This window comes from Dermacentor variabilis, chromosome 7 (assembly GCF_050947875.1).
Source record: "Dermacentor variabilis isolate Ectoservices chromosome 7, ASM5094787v1, whole genome shotgun sequence".
Classification (NCBI taxonomy): domain Eukaryota; kingdom Metazoa; phylum Arthropoda; class Arachnida; order Ixodida; family Ixodidae; genus Dermacentor; species Dermacentor variabilis.
Genome location: NC_134574.1, coordinates 55,190,085 through 55,207,790, shown reverse-complemented (window position 1 = coordinate 55,207,790; position 17,706 = coordinate 55,190,085). Strand labels below are relative to the sequence as shown.

The window sequence follows — 17,706 nt, the reverse complement described above, 5'->3', positions numbered from 1 at the left end:
GTGTGTAGCTCATGCCCTGGTTGTGGCAGCCATGAGCAACGTTTTCACACGTACACAGTATTGATCATTTGAACAATGTACCAGCACATGGAATCGTTTTTTTGTTTAATTATTACAGTGCAATTGGTTGGAATTTGATAGCAAGAAAGAACTTGATGGGACAACTGAACAGAGATTCTGAAAATAATTACCCGCCCCCTCATTAGTACCAGTAACACTTTTGTTGAAGTGCGTATTTTATATCTGTATACTATGTGCGTCTTTATTCCTTTGTGTTGTAAGTTTTCGCAGGGAAGCAGTGTTGCTTTAACTGGACCACTCAAGGCACACAAGAGAGAGAAAAAAAATGATTCTTGGGTTTTACGTGCCATAACCACGATACGATTATAGGCACGCTGTAATGGGGGACTTCGAAATAATTCTGACTAGCTGGGTTTCTTAGGGGTGGAGACATCAAAATTTTCGTTCATGCGTTTGTTGATTCAAACGTTGCGTCATGCTTCAGGGAGCACGATACACACAGCGGAATTCATATATATCCGATAAATAATTTAATAATAGCATTATTATACCGAGCGATTTCGGTTTCTGTTTCTGGGCTCCGGGGGATGCTATGACGTCACAGAGGAGGAAACGCAACATGGCTTGGTCACGTGGCCCACAAAAAATAGTGACGTAAAACTATGCTGCGTCGTCTGCTCGCGCGTACGCGTGCTCTCCCAGCAGAGGTAAACCACTGGCGATTCGAAGTGCATGTCGCGATTATTATAATTATTGCGAAGAGCGACAACAACGGTAAGAAAATATTGCGGCTTGTGAGAGTCGGTGATTCATTCCGAAGCGCCGTAAGCTTTAGCTTTGAAGTGAACCGGAAAAGGCCTAGCAACGATATCGGCGGCGCCGAACGATCCGAGGCGGTGAAGCTGCCGTCGATGCCAGAGCGACCACTCCTCGGTCGCTGATTGGCCGCTTCGCCGTACGGCTGCCGCACAAATGGGTCCCGGGTCCGTCCTCTCTACGGCAAGGAAATCTCGCCGTTCGCGAGCAAAACCGCCGTCGCACGGGTGCCCGCGAACGGCAAACGGAGTGCGGCGAGTTTCCGTGCCGGTAACGTGGACGGGCCGGTAACGTGGAAAGGCCAAGCGAAGGAGAGTCCGCTCCGGGCTGCCGAACTACGCGACTATATCCTGGTCCCTTTCGGAGTCGGCCGGCTAGTGTTACACTCAAACGTGTAAAGGCCCGTCCGCAGGGCAACTCGCCGCACGCAGTTTGCCGTTCGCGGGCCGGCGTGCGGCGTTCGTGTTGTCCACTTCTCTCCTCTTGTGTCCGTGTCTGGACGCCTTACCCCTTCTTTGCATTAAGAAAGGATTTCTATATGCCTGTAGCTCGGTCGTAGTGGAGGCTATGCTCGGTTGCTCGGCTCGGCAGGCTCCGTAATCGGCATTTCATCGCTGCTCATCATACGTCACGTTTTTGTGCTGGTGTGCTATGACGTCAATATTTTCGTTCCTCCTCTGTGACGTAGTAACTGCCGCTCTAGCGATGGGTCTCGACTACGAGAAGGAGTTTTTAATGACTCTTTGGAACTAAATTAAAATTATTTTGAAATGTTTGCAGCGTCCAATACTTTGTTCTGGGTGTCCTTGCATACGGAAGCAGCCTACAACATGCTTTTTATAGCCTCAAAATTTGGTGTCTCAACCCCTTTAACGTGCCCCCAATATACGGGACACGGGCAGCTTTGCATGTCGCCCCCATCAAAATGCGACCGCCGCGGCCGCTATTTGATCCCGCGACCTCCCGCGATCAATCAGTCGCAGTGGGCCAGCAATGGCGGTCTGAGCGGGCTCGAAAGAAAAATTATACAGAAGTGCGACGCTTGCTTCCACGTGACACAGATTGGCCAATGAAGGAGCGGGGGAGGCTGGGGCGACAAGAAGCGCGGAGCAGAAAACGCCAGGGAGAGCAGGCTGGTGGAAAAATCTAACAATGGCGCTACTTTGGGAAAATTGAGGGCATGATTGATGGGCTTTAAATCCACTTCGATCGCAGCGCCACCACAGTATTTTTCGTCGTCGGGCGCCTGCTGTTAATCATGCACCGCCCCAGCCGCTCGTCCCACTCAGCCGTATTCTACAACACTCTATAGTTCTTACCAACTAAACTTTTTCTTACCAAGCCAAACCAACTTTTTTTTTATAGTTAAACGCAGGCGAGAGCTAAAATAACCCTAAAGCTATTCGCCTCATTATCATCATCAGCCTGGCTGCGCTCACTGCAGGGCAAAGGCCTCTCCCATACCTCTCCAACTACCCTGGTCATGTGCTAATTGTGGCCTTGTTGTCCCTGCAAACTTCTAAATCCCCTCCACCCAGGGGCGTAGCCAGTGGGGGGGGGGGGCTTATGGGGCTTCAGCCCCCACCCCCCTTGAAATTTTTCCGGGCTGTCATATGCGCCACAGACCAAAACAACCCCTGGCGCCAGACATCATGCTGCATTTTGTCTAGAGTGCCCTTTTAAATGCTCGAAAAGATATTTCAGTGCGGACATTGCGAAATCGGGCTGGATCCCACGGCAACACCCATGCACCGGGAGTCACATATTGTAAAGCAAGGAGCTGCATCCGAGCACAGATTCAAAGACGTTTTGATGTCGAGCGGGCTCATCGTGGCATCTCACGGAGGTGGCAGAATCTACGGAGCGCATGGATTTCAATTCTGAAACTTTATTGGTTTAATGTTCTCATAAATTTTTTAAGCGAAAGGTGCATTGAAGTTTCCAAAGTCGTGCTTTAGGTTTTCACTTCCAGAACTTTGCGAGTTTAATGTTGTCATAACCATTTGACGCCAAATGTGTGCCGACTTTTCTAAAGTTGTACATTGGACCATACAAAGAGACAAGCCAAATCAACACACTATCAGACAAGTTGACAAAGTACGCAGGGAGGTCCGATGAGCCAAAGCATTGTGGTGGTTCATTTGTGCCATCATCTCACAGAAAAGAATATCAACATTCTTTTTCACCTGCGCCAAAGCATTCATGTCGAGACACTAAAACCAGCAAAGGTGACTACATTCTTATTTACTTTTATACTTTGACCTTTATACGTGACGACACATTGAGCCTCTTCGATTTTTCTTTTTTTTGTTCTCCCTACCCGTGGGCTGCTGGAACCAGCCAGAGTGCATGCGTTTTTCTCATGTTGCCCCGACCACCGCGCAGCGCACTTTGATGCGAATTCGTTTTTCTCTGGCCGAGTGGATTTTTGTCTGGCAGAGTTTTGGATGCTTTCTGGCTAGCAGACGAGAAAAAGAAACAATGCATTGTCGCTCGCCACCATCACTGCGGGGACTTGACAAATTGCAACGCGTTCACTTGAGAAAAACCTCTCCGGAAAATTTTGTCTCAGCGGTGTAAGATACCGAGCAGTATGTCTATGGTTCTCCATGCACCGAGCGTATTACATTTTCTTCAATATTTCTTCAGAAGCCACATTAGGTGCCCAAAGTAGGCATTCCATTGTGGCCAACATGCTTTACTTGCGTTGTTCTCATTTCCGTGCCTCCGCCCTACAAAAAAAAGACATTGTTGCGGCGCAGCAAAATTCTCGCATGGTGAATGTTCGATTCTGTTACTCCTTTTGCGCAAAGTAATAGACCACGAGAGGCTTCAGCTGCCAGATACCCTCATTATATTATTGTGATAGAAGTTATATGGACACTCCAGATATATTCTTTCCGTCGCCATCACCTCCATGTTTCGTATAAAATCCAAGGGCGACAACATTGTGACCGCACGTCGCATGCTCTATGTGCGAGTGAAGGCATACAGGGGGGCGGCGAAGTGGCATGGGTGAGCCGACGATGGTGGTTCAGTCTTGTGTGCTTAAAGGAGAAAAGCAAGGAGAAAGCGCGCCGACGCCTGTCGTGCGTGATACAGGGGGAGTGGAGGGAGAGGGGGCTGTGATCTGTGAATTTGTGGTTGTGCAACATGTTTATTTGATTTGACGCATTATACAGAGTGATTTTTTCTTAGACTAGTAGATTTATTAAAGACTTGTACGTATATTTAGATGTTGCAAAGTTTTGCATACAGTATATGTGCAGTGAACTTTGTTTCCACTGCCACTTTCTTGCCCTTTATGAAGCTGTATCTTCGCATTTGTATATTACATTCTATTTCCGCATTTCTAATGTATGAGGTTGAGTCATATGCAAGTGAGCCAACCCACCCCGAGCAATAATGGTTTGGTTCATCATGTGCGAAGCATGGGCGTAGCACAGCGGCATCCCTCATTTACTAAACTGATACACAGGTGTGAGGATAAAGGTTATGTAATGCTCTTATACAGTGGGTTGAACATGGTTGCGTGACATAATAGACATCCAAAAATTGAGCAGCATGGTGTCGTGAGGTTTTTGACAGCTGAAGATGTTTCCCAAAAATAAATTAGTCGCCGTATGGCTGCCGTGTACATTGAACATAGCATTTCATTGGCTGCTGTGAAGCGTTGGAGGAAACGGTTCAAAGAAGGACATGAAAGTTGCAAAGACGATCGAAGACCGGGCCAAAGCCACTGTGCAATCACCCTCAGCACAATTGTAAAGGTTGATAAGACAAGAACGGAGGATAAGCATCGATGAATTGGCAGGGTGTATACACATCCGTCACGGTTCGGGTCACACCATAATTCATAAACATCTCGGTTATCGGCTCTTGTGTGCGCAATGGATGCCCAAGATTTTAAACCACCACCAGAAGACGGGAGAGGTTCAGCGATGCCTTGACTCCATCTAATCCGGTATCACAATGAGGGTGACAACTTTTTGTCTGCAATGTGACCGGGGACGAATCATGGTGCTCCTACTACAAGCCTGAAACACGGCGACAAAGCTTACCGTGGAAACATTTGAATTCACTACCGCAAGGAAAGCAAAAGCCAGTCATTTCTGCTCGAAAGGTGTTGCTGACTTTTTTTTTCGATCGTCAGGGGCCCTTATTGATCGAATTTGCTAAACCTGGAGAGACTATCAATCGCTTCCGATATTATGAAACGTTGGATCGACGGCGTGTCGCAATCAAAAACAAATGGCGTGGACAAGGAAAGCAGTCATCTTGCTCCACGACAATGCCCATCCCCACATCGGTGATATGCTTAATACAAAACTGGCAAAGTTCAAGTGGGAAAAGCTTCAACATACGCCATACAGCCCAGACCTGTTGCCTTGTAACTTCCACATTTTGCAGCATTTGAAAAACGGCTCAAGGGAATTAGATGTTTGTCGGACGATGATGTCAAAAAGTTAGTTACAGACTTATTGAAACCGAAACCCAAGGAGTTTTATCAGATGGGAATCACGCGACTCATTCAACGTCAAAGGGACAAATGCCTAAATGCTCATGGAGACTGCATTTGAATAAAGTACCCCATTTGTCATATATTCGCATTGGCTCACTTCCATTTGAGTCGCCCTTGTAGATGTTGCAGAACTCTTGCTTTTTATATGTGCTCTGCGTTGCAACTATAATTTCGGTGCAATTACTCACAATACATGACCGGTGACAGATGTGCCTGTGCAATAAATTGTAACAAAGGACAGCGTCATTGAGATTTTTCCCTGGCCGTTGCATATGTCCAAAAATGTAAACAAGGTTTTTGAATGACAGAGAGAGAAATTCAAATGAGAGCAAGGCAGGGAGGCTAACAAAGTTTCTTTAAAATATTTGTCCTCAAGTTGCTCATTTTATGGCCTTTACATTTTTCATATCAGCAGCATGTACTGCATTGCCAGTTTCAAACTGATATAGTTCAAAAGTTCGTGTGATACTTTCTTTACTTGATAAATAGACAGAAAACATGGAAGCATTGATATCAGTTATTTCTGGCAAAATTTTTGAGACATGCTAGTATAATATTTTATGAAAAAGTACATACTTTACTTGTCTTGACAGTGCGTAGCATTCAAGAATTCGTTTGCAGCATCTTTGGCAATGGCAATGCAGTTATTTTTAATGTATTTGATCCCTCAACAAATTCTACAAGGAGGAGGCCAAGCTGCAACGTGAGCCACTTTCGAACGAGATTCCTGGCTACGCCACTGCCTCCACCACCTAACTTTTTGCCGCCCCCTGCTATGCTTCCCTTCTCTTGGAATCCAGTCTGTAACCCTTAATGATCATCGGTTATCTTCCCTCCTCATTACAAGTCCTGCCCATGCCCCCCATTTCTTTTTCTTGATTTCAACTAAGGTGTCATTAACTCTCGTTTGTTTCCTCACCCAATCTGCTCTTTTCTTATCCCTTAACGTTACACCCATCATTTTTCTTTCCATAGCTCGTTGCGTCGTCCTCAATTTCAGCAGAACCCTTTTCGTAAGCCTCCAGGTTTCTGTCCCGTAGGCCAGTACTGGTAAAACACAGCTGTTATACACTTTTCTCTTGAGGGATAATGGCAATCAGCTGTTCATGATCTGAGAATGCCTGCCAAATGCACCCCAGCCTATTCTTATTCTTCTGATTATATCAGTCTTGTGATCCGGATCCGCGGTCACTACCTGCCCTAAGTAGATGTATTCCCTTACCCCTTCCAGTGCTTCGCTACCTATCGTAAACTGCTGTTCTCTTCCGAGACTGTTAAACATTACTTTAGTTTTCTGCAGATTAATTTTTAGACTCGCCCTTCCACTTTGCCTGTCCAGGTCAGTGAGCATGCATTGCAATTGGTCCCCTGAGTTACTAAGCAAGGCAATATCATCAGCGAATCGCAAGTTACTAAGGTATTCTCCATTAACTCTTATTCCCAATTCTTCCTAATCAGGTCTCTGAATACCTCCTGTAAACATGCTGTGAATAGCATTGGAGAGATCGCATCTCCCTGCCTGGCGCCCTTCTTTATTGGGATTTTGTTGCTTTCTTTATGGAGGACTACAGTGGCTGTGGAGCCGCTATACATATCTTTCAGTATTTTAGCCACATAGCCACATGGAGACAGAGAGCACAAGGGTTGTACAACCAAACAATCCTCACATTAGTTTAATAAAGGTGCTGAAGGATGGCAACTCCATCAACACTCAATAATCAAAAACTGCGAAATTATTTGTCGCAAGAGATGCAAGGCAACATGCAGGGCATTGACGCATGTGATACCCATTTACTTAATCAGATGCAAAAAATTTTTACTGTTAAGCAGTAAACATGTTAATCCTTATCAGGGACCTGTGGTCCTTTGTGGCTTTTCTCTCTTACAATATACCTGTACACAAAACGTGCCAGTAGCCGCTGCTCATCCCTTCGGTTCCGAGGACACGTCTAGCCAGGATACATGCCAAATACAAGAGTCCCATGTACTGAAGTAAGGCATGTTGTTGAGTTAGTCGGTTCATGGATTCAGAAAAATTTTATACTGCGTCAGGAAGACAGGACGTGAGCAAAATCTATGCTGAATTGATGAACCGACTAGCCCAACACTGTGCTTTGTGTGAGTGTCTATGTTTCTGTTTGCGTACTGTCTTCCTCGCGCAGTTTGAAATTTTGCTGAGCCCGTGGACTGTATGATTAAAGTGCATGTTGACCATCCCCAGGTGACCTAAATTTAGTTATCCGGTGCTACCAGTATGACTTTCGAAACGTTAAAAGTGCTGAACACCACAAAGCAAACCACTACGTGTGGATGTACATTGAAACTTGGCCACGCGCCTACAGAATGTGGCCTAGCCGCTAGCCTCCCTGTGTTTCCTTGCATGCAGAAGTCGTTTATAGTAGCGCATGCTAACCGTTTGACGACCGCTGTGTCAGTTAAAGTGTACAAACCACCTGCACAAGCAGCATTTGCGTAGCAGGCATTCTTCTTCAAATTACTGGTATTCATCAAGTTAAGAAACAAATGTGTACACAGTCTACTTCCATTAATTCTACCTTCAATAGATGGAAAATTTTCATCGAATTATGATAGGAAGCACAGAAATTCGGCAGAGGCACTGAAGACTGCTTAAGTGTGGGAATGCGAAAGCAATATGCCATTTGTAGACCTCGGAATGCCATGAACGTGCTAACGTTATGCACTTAAGACATGGTGCTACCTCCTCTCCGTTGGCTGGGCCGTCACATGCCCAATGGCGCAAGCACTAGGCCACACCTTTAGTCAGCCAGATGGCTGCAATGTGACGTGTCCAATGACGCATGCACTAGGCACAGCTTTCGTCAGTGAGATCCGTGGAACTGCCGCGGCATCGTGGAAGCATGCTCGTCTTGCACCCAGAGGCCGAGGTTCAATTCCCACCCAGACAGAAATTTACTTAATATAGTTTTAACAGCCATTAGTTTAATCTGTTCACAGGAACCTCCCTGAGAAATTTGATGTCAATCCGAGCATATTTGGCGTGTTTTTGGTCCTTGCGCTGTCGAACATTTTGGGTACCGTCTTCCGGTCCTGCCAACGAATTTTCGCATAATGGGGCATATAATTCTTTCGCATTAAAAAACATACGGACACGCCATTCGGCAGCATTTACGCTATTTTAATGCGTGGACGAATGTAACGCACACGTTTATATATAAAAACAATAGATGTTGCATATGCCCCCAATTTGGGCAATCATAAATAAGTCGGGGTGTTTGAATAATGTCATTTATGAATATTGAGTCAAATGTTCTCTCATTCTTACGCAAAATTAAACATTAATTTGCATGCAGTTCATCCGTTAAAAAGCTAGGCCGATTTATATTATTTGACATGTGCACATGTAATGCCGTTGGCATTCGGACATCTGGTCAAAGTGAAGAGCTTGTATTTGAGAAACAACTGCTTTCACTTATGTGGTGCACCACAATGATGACACTGATCAAACCAGTGAACAGAACACCACCAGATGCAGGTGGAATAATGCGTTCGTTAAAGAAGACTGTGAAATACCACAGCACCACCCAATGTTTTAAAGTGGTACAAACATGATAAGACTGAAAATATGATAGATTGTTTTGCCTAAATCAAGGCAGCAAAGCAAATTTGTACAAAAAGTGTATCAGCTAACATGTGCCAAGCCTCGAGAAGAAAGAGAGAGACCTTACCCTGCCTCCGAAGCCTTGCGCATGACGGAAAGCTGCGCGCTTCCTCCTTGCTTTTGTCTGTTGCATGCGCGAGATTGAGCTGCTATCGCCGGCCCACCTTCGCACGCTTTCACTCGCACATACAGCATACGGCGCGCGGCGACGCTTTTATTGCCCTTAGACTTTATACGGAACCTCACGGTGATGCCGACACCAGAAATGAGCCTGGAGTATCCATATCATTGCTATCCCAATAAAAGGACCCATCCCGAAGGCAGTGCTTCCTGACAAAGCGTATCGCAACACCAGCTGTCAGGAGAGAATAATGCGCAATACTGTCAAGTACGGGAAACATGGCCATGCACCCGTCAGTCGACAGCACTTCGGAAAAAAAAACAAGGAAAAAAAACAACAAAAAAGAACCGGCTATCGAGAAGTAAACGCACACCTCACATAACATTACGCAATCTACACGATACTTTAGTGCTGTTAAAACTGATGCATTTCTCACCAACCTGTCATTTTAATTTGGGAAACAGAGAAGTCTCGCAATCTGTTCGTATGGTTTATATCTAAATGTAGATTTAGCATTCGTGTTAAGCCCATGTACCAACAAGAGGCACGCAAAAGTACGAGTGCTGAAACCGTGTGCCTTTTAGCTTAACCTATACATGTATATAGATCCACTACATAGCATTGCATTTGTTTTTACAGAATGTGACAATTCTGGGGTGCACGCATAACACCGCCAATATGTCACGCCCATCATTTTTCAATCTTCATCGCGATGCCACTACATCTATTTTAATCACATGAAGAAAGCGCTGAAATCTGGTCTCAATAAGAGTCAGTAGTACTTACATATCGGGTGTTCAGTGAACACCTTCAAAAATTCTTGAAGGTTGTCTTTGGCAGATAGCAAAATTCTAGTTCATGAGGGGGCCTACTAGAAGAGGCAGACACTAAGGAAGTTTTTCATAACAAAATGTTGTTAAAGGGCCCGTGAAACGGTTCAGACAAATTTTGTAGATGCATAGGGTACAGCTAAAGTTAATTATTCACACCATAATTTGTGTGAAGCATCTCATATTAAGTGAACTACGGACGATTACAAGTTACCCTCCTCCATAGTCATGCATCTTCACCTCAACTCATTTGCCGAGTGATCAGAGTTAAGCTCTGCCTTCACTGGCTCTGCGTCATGATGGCACATCGTGTCGTCGACTTCTGGTTCTCTAGATTTTATGCACTTTCTTTCGGGGCACAGAACCTTTAATAACTTGCGCAGAAGTCATGTTATCGTGACTATCCAAACCACGTTTTCTTTTTTCTTTTTTTCTTTAATAGCTGCCTTTTTAACTACACTATCTTCAGGATTGGCTACGAAGATGACCAGATACAAGCAAGAAATACTAGGTTGACTCGGAGGAGAATGCTTCACATTAAATCGCGGCCACATCACGACAGGCAGTGTAGTCTGAGAAATGTCGGCCCTATCCCTAAGGCAGTATACAGTTCAACACATAGCGTCTCAAAGCGCTACAGCTGTCATGAGGGAACAATGCGGGAAACTAACATGTGACACATGCGCCAGGCATTTCAGAGAGCGACTTCGGCACGAAAGAAGCATACATGTGAACATGCCTGATATGTTTAGAGCAACGAGCTACTGTGCTGGGACCAGGAGACAAGAAGGTCACGCGTTTCTTTGTAGCATTAAACGCAGACTTCATCACACACCTTGGAAGTAACTAACGGGAAACTTGAGGTGTGTTAAGCGTACACCGCATCGTGTCACAGTGTGCATAAACTAGCAAAAAAGAAGAACGAAAAAAGTGAAGTGTACTGTAAACATTGCTTTTTTTCCCACATCACTGTACCTCACCCTTCGAGGTGAAGTGCAGCTTTCGTCGCCCTGCGGCGGGCAGCTGGCGCATTGCGACAGTGAGGAGCAAAGAGCCGCAACGTGCCGGCAGTTTATCCTCCTGGGAAAAGAAACCTCAACTGAATCTATTGTAATAAATTATTTACACTGCTCTGGGGCATGTCACTATTTCTTTAAGGGTTTAGAGGTGTAGGACCTTCAGTTAAGACAAAAAAAAAAAAGAGAGAGAGAACATGTGAAATTATCAGGTCAGTATAGCCTTGAAAGGGACATTAAAAAGAGAATGTATTTGAGCTGTGTTAGTAAACTACCCTTCCAGAATACCACCGTTACCGCAAGGAAACGCTCGCTGAGGCACAAAAAGTGCAAGAACAAAAAGCTGGTGGCAACACTGCCTTCGAAAATTTCGCACCAGCTTGCCGTGACATCATCGATTTTGACACCCTTCATGCCTTTGTCTTTGCTTTCTCAGGACTTCGGCCTGCCAGTGCCCGAGGACCGTTGGTCAAAGCATGTGGCGGCCAAGCGACGCGAAGCACAACTCATCCGCCGAAGCCTGCAGGACCAGCTCAGGATGAAAGCGCTGCAGTGGAGGCAGAAGGAGAACCACTTCCGCCAGCGTTACAAGCCAGCAGTGGCAACTGGAACCATCTAACCGCTCACACGTTTCTGCGTTTAAAGTTTGGACTGAGCCCAGGTACACCCAAAAGGATGCAGAAACGATGCTGCTGACAACCTTTTGACACCCTCAAAGCAGCACACCATCACACTCTTAAATAACATTGCATCCGTCTGAGCACACTTTTGTCACAAAATTGCAATTGTCACAACTCATTTGCAGGCTTTGTTTTTTCTTTGCCACAACATGTCGTGTTCAGCCCCAAGAAAAGGGTATTATGGTATACTTGCTATGACATATTGCTATGCGATGCTGTGGTCCAACTTTTAGGTCCTTTTTGTCTTCACCAAGTGTAGGGCTGCTTTTTCTCGAGTGAAGTAGATGCTACATTCCAATGTTCCTGCAACTCCAATGATAAGGAGTTGCCTGAAATACACACATGCTCAGCGCCTGCAAATAGACACTGAAAGTGCTTAGTCCTAAAATTTCAGCTCGGGGATACAGTCTGTAGAGAGAGAGAGAGAGAGAGAGAGAGAGAAATGGTGTGGGGAAGGCAAGGAGGTTAACCGGAATACACTCTAGTTTGCTACCCTGCACTGGGAGAAAGGTAAGGGTGCAGTAAGGGTGCAGCTGATGTGTAAATAGCACACAGCGTGTGCACCTGATGGATCAGCATCCAGCAGGAGAGCTAAAAGAAAGGAAACATCCCTAGATTGACGATTTTTCTTGCGTGACAAAAGAGCACCCCTCACTAACACATGGCGCACATCTTTTTAGAGCGCCAAAATTCTACGGCACCCTTCATCACCAAGAAAGGATGATGTAGTAATGGCGTCGTTACAGGAGGCCTGGCAGCCTGAGTGCCATGCTTTGGTAGGTGTCGGCAGAAACATTCAGGTGGCACAGAATTGCACATAGAACACAAAATAGAGCGCACCTCATGGCTAGTCGAATTCCCAAGCAAAGCATGCAAATGTAGAATGTGCTTCTTAACAGCTTCTGAAGATTGCCTTGATGCATTCCCAGCAGTGCACAGATAAATAAAAGCATGACTGTTCAAAGTTCTGTATCCAATAACAGCAGCTTGGTTACAGTTGCCTAGCAGGAAACTGCATGAGGCCTAGGCATCAAGCACCCATGCATTAAAGCTTGTGTTCTGGGTGGTGAGAGATTGCCTGCCTAACTGCCATCCAGGATAACACAAATCCTTGTACAGTTGAACCTCGATATAACAAACATGGATATGGTTAATTATGGCATATAATGAAGTGAATTATAAAATATTATTGCCTCAAGTTAGCATATAGCAAATGTATATGCTAATATCCAATATCGGATATGAAAGTCTTCTTTCTTGTCTTATATGTGGCTCTATTAGAATGAGGTTCAACTTTTGACTCCTGTCCTGTGCAAGCATCTATAGAAGTCATCCTCAAGTGTACATTTCGTTTTCAGCAAAGCTCCTTGTATATTTGTCAAGTGCAGTGGTGAGGGACTGGAGTGTTCATTCTAATATCATCGCACCTTTCACAGGTGCATTGCCATTATCTTATGGTGACGTGATTCGATGCAAGTCGCTATCGCTTGTGTAGTTATGTGTGCACATAAGCATTGCCGATAGAAAACAAACATGCATGCACTGTTACATAAAAAGTGGTTGTGCTGGGTTATTGCTGCGTGATAAATGTACCCGCCGAAAGATAGCAGCGCTAAACACATTCGAGCATAGATGTACCTTTGTATAGCATAAATAACCATCACTATTCTCAACCACTTTTTTCCTTTCACTCGCAGCTTATGTGGACTTCGGATTATTTTTTTAATGCTATGTAATTTAATGCTAGGCAACTACATTTAATATGCAACCATACCTTTGGTGTGGTGTTGGAGCATCTGTTGGGCCTATGCCAGAAGTCAAGATTGAAATGCATTCTCTGCACTAGTGAACCATGTCACTACAAAGGAAGGAAGTGCTGAGGGCTTTAGAAGCCTTCATCTGCGCTCTCTTGTAGGCTGGCATATTGGCACAGACATACACCACTGGCCTGCTAATTTGGCCACTGATGCTTGGAAATGATCGCAAAGGGCTTAATTAACAATCATTGTGACATATACTGAGAGAAACTGAGGATCGAGGTGCTGCACCATCAAAGTGTAAACACAATCTGACAGCAGCACTTGTTAAACTGTTACCTCATTAAACTGCGGTTCCTGTGAAGGCCACATTTTGTAACAGTGTGCACGTTATCTAATCAGTGGTAGCACAATCTGCAAAACAAAATGGATGTCACGTAATGGTGCACAGACTACACTCAGAAGCACTTAGCAATGGGGCACCACGTTCCGCACAGCTGCACACAATACACAGACCTTGTTTACCACATGTGGCCAGTCAGCTGCCACGTTGCACAAAACATGTTTACACAAAACACAAGCATGGTAACTCGAACTTTCTTTAAAATTTATTTATGGAATTAAACATCCCAAAGCAAAAGAGGGGCTACAAAGGACACAGGAGTGGTGGAATAACTTTTACTATCTGGATTCTTTAAGGATTTTGCAAAGCTCTGTTATACAAGCATTTTGGCTTCTAAGTGTGAGGAAAGTTATGCTTTAAGACTACCACCAAGAATAAAGTGGATGTCAGTGTCCTTACCAGAAACTGACATTATCAAGAGATGGTGCCTTCACAATGACAGAACTACCTATTTTAACAATGACCAATCACCCTGAGGCATTACAGTACATTCAACAACCTTTTCTTTGGTGTGCTTCCATCTTTGATCTAAACATCTTTAATTTTTCATCCCTGGTGATTTGCACATTTGAATCAATCTCATATTTTCTGTGCCCTTTTTCTTTTCCAATAATAGAGTGAACTTTGGTGACCCTTTCAATATAGGCATTCTGCACAAACTCATTCTAGGTAATGTGTGCATGACAGTTCTTGCATGCCAGAAATCAAATACCAGCAATTCGCGCATATGTACACACCACAGGGCCAAGGCAAACTGAACTAAAAGAAATGTGAGGCTGCTGCCTGTACGTTAATGTAGTCAAAGGCTTGAAGTGGTTCAGCTGCCACCCACCAAATCGGTAGCCTAGCCAGTGCTTCAGTGTAAGAGCACTCCCAGAATGTATGTTAATCTCTATGAAAATGACGGGGAGGAAGCCATGAGCAGGTGAAAAACATACCTTGAAATCAACACGAGGCTGAAAACACCCGGCAAAGTCCTCACTGTGCCACTGCTATCAATTACAGGTATGGCATCATTAGTCCGAAACATGGCAGCATTATATGAAGGATTAAATGCGAATAATGACATTACAGTTCAGCTTGATATAAAAGAAGTGGAATTTAGCAGGTCCTGCCGATGCAAATGGCACATGCAAGGAATGTTCTATTGAACTTTTCCTTAGGAAAAAGAAAGAAAAGGTCCCTCCGTGGGGCCTGTAAGATACTGTAAATAAACAAAATGGTGGAATTCACACAAAGACTAACAGTCGAGGGTGAATTTGCAAAATGGAAAAAGACGTTCGAACACTAAGAGATGGCTTTGTCCTGTGGTGGACATAATGTGGCTGATGAAGAGAATGATTGTGACCGACTGAAATTTCATGGTCAAGGAGTGGAAAACTGGCAAGCGCCCACTCATCAGTTCTTCTGCTGTGACCTTTTGTACCCTTTGTAGTTGTTAACTAAAGGGGCCCCTGAAATGCCTTTGGTCAAAGCTGCACGCTTTTCAAGACAGCTCTAAACATTACAAGTATGCCAGATGCGCCAGGGCTGTATGCTACGCCAGGGCTGGGCCTGGTGCAGCATGTTTGATGTGCCCGATACTTGGCCACTCATGAACAGGAGTTGATTGTTGGGCTAGATGGCCTTCCATAACTGAACAGGTAGCTTAGTGCAATACGAACCACAGGCACAAGAGAGGAGTACAAAGCCACGTGCTAGCCTTCTTTCTTGTGCCTGCAGTTTTTGTTGCACCGAGTTTCCTGTTCAGTTATTCGTGAACACTTTGCTTTCACTTGTCCCTCTGCACTTGTGCTCTGCACCCCCTCACACGGAAACTGAACAGCGCTGGAATGGAGCTTTCGTGACACAACAAAATCAACAGAAGTGTTACCAAGCATGAAAACACAGCAGGGGGGACAACATGAGGAGCAATTCACTTGTTGACTTTCAAGCACTCATCATCGCATGCACTACCGTGCGAGTCTCACAGGCAGCATGCATGGGCTGTTCCGGTGGTACGATTCCCCACGAAACCGAAGAACTGCCTTCAACGCGCACTCGCACAAGAATGGTTTAATTATTGGAGAGAGGTGCAGCCTTGTTGCACCCTCCGGTCATATTTTCTCTGTTCACTGAAAGAAGGATTGTTGAGAACAGTGAGCCACATTTCGAAAATGCTAAGAACTAATGACATACTCAGCAGCGCACAGCTACGTGGTTAATGAAAAAGCTAGCCAGCTAGGTCACATCACATCTGGTGCAGAAATTGCACCTCGGTCTCCTCTCTGCATGCCGACACTGCCTTTTTTCTCCATCAATCAAACTCTTTAACAACTGACATCTGTGAGCTGAGCAAGCTTATTAAAAGGTATTTTGCTGAAACCGCAATGCAGTGCAGATGCAGGCTGAAATAGGGCAGCGAATGACCAAAGTGCTTGCTCGTGTCTCTGCAAAGAGTCTTCTCTGCGCCAGAATTGTATTTTGGAAGGAAAGTTCGGGATTGTTTAGTGCAAGGCTGTGCCATATGCCACACACTGTTCAGTTATGTGTCACTCATCAACATCCAGTATCAGCACTGTATTAAATGTTGCTCACCAAAGTTGGTCAGTGTGCCACCAATTCTGCAGCACTTTGGTTACTGAAACCAGCGACAAATGGTGTGCCCCACTTACTACATAAGTAGTGTAACCCCACAATTGCATCTGCCCCTTTGCCCTTTAGAAAGGTTGTATCACTTGTGATCAAGTAACGTAAGTTGACTGTGAAGCCTGCTTTACAAGAGCACAGCTGTGCACAGCCACGAACATTATGAAGGGGAACACAGAACTTATTTTCAAGCAACAATACTTGCGACACATAGATTAACATCCTCACGTGTGCTCTAGTGCTTCTTCTGAACATTTAGACTCGCTGAACTATCGTCTTCAGCATCGATTCTTGGCCGCTATGGCCTCTTGAATGCAAATTTCGTGTACTCTGTCATAATGTTCACGAGAGCACAGCTAGCACCATGTCAACATTGTGATGGCAGGAACACTTGCTTGATGTACCAAAGGGGGGGTACCTGCCTATGCACATGTTTGCCTTAACGACATAAATATGTGTGTGACCCACACGTGGGCCAAGTGCAATGTTGAGTGTTGACATATAATGCCTGTGCAACTGTTATTGTGCGGTACACACACACACAGAAAAAAAAAATGCCACCTACATGCCTGCATACATCTGCCAACTACTAGGCGTCCTGGTGACATTCTTGGCTAAGCAAGGCAAAAGTTCACAATGTTCGACAAGTTACTTGGACAGATCACCAGCAAAGCAAGGCACTTTCCGTTGAGAGAATTAAGGCGTCCTGACACAAAGTGAAGATCGGAATTCAGGGGCAGAGAGTTTTTTAACATCTGAAGGAGGCCTTTGATAATTGCTTGGAAACTGCACATCTAGATTCGCGTTTTGGACGCATTTCGTGGCAGACCTAACTGCAGAGAGCTTACTTAATGACTCCATAATAGCCTCTATTGCACAATAGGCAGCGCTGACAGCTGGGCAAGTTGAATGTATTAGTGGCACACATTATTAACACTAGAGTTGGAACTGACGATGCGAACTATGCACGACGAATGTTGAAGGCAGCGTTAGTTCGGTGCAATTCGTGTCGTTTGTGCCATTTTATATGCTGGTCAATGCACTTCAAGGTCATACTGCACCACTAGTAGCAACTGCGCCTTGAATACATGCACATTAACACTCCGAATTATAGCTCCGCTGTCACAACAGTCCTCAAAGAATGGGATGCGGCCTGCCAAAACCTGTGGCCGTAAATGATGGTTGTGACACACAGAAGCCTCGCACGGCCAAAATTATGAACTATATGCTTCGTCGTCATGTTGTCTGCGCTTGCACTGCACGTGCAAGTTC

General features: G+C 45.0%; 1 protein-coding gene across 1 annotated transcript in view; it reads left to right on the top strand.

Annotated features, from left to right (window-relative positions):
• The window catches only part of LOC142588640 (uncharacterized), a 29,538-nt gene extending 16,603 nt beyond the window's left edge, over positions 1-12,935 (top strand). Inside the window, exon 5 of the mRNA XM_075700468.1 lies at positions 11,403-12,935. Coding sequence (XP_075556583.1) covers positions 11,403-11,585 — 183 coding nt within the window. The 3' untranslated portion in view covers positions 11,586-12,935. The remainder of the gene's footprint in view (positions 1-11,402) is intronic.
• The last annotated feature ends 4,771 nt before the right edge of the window (positions 12,936-17,706 follow it).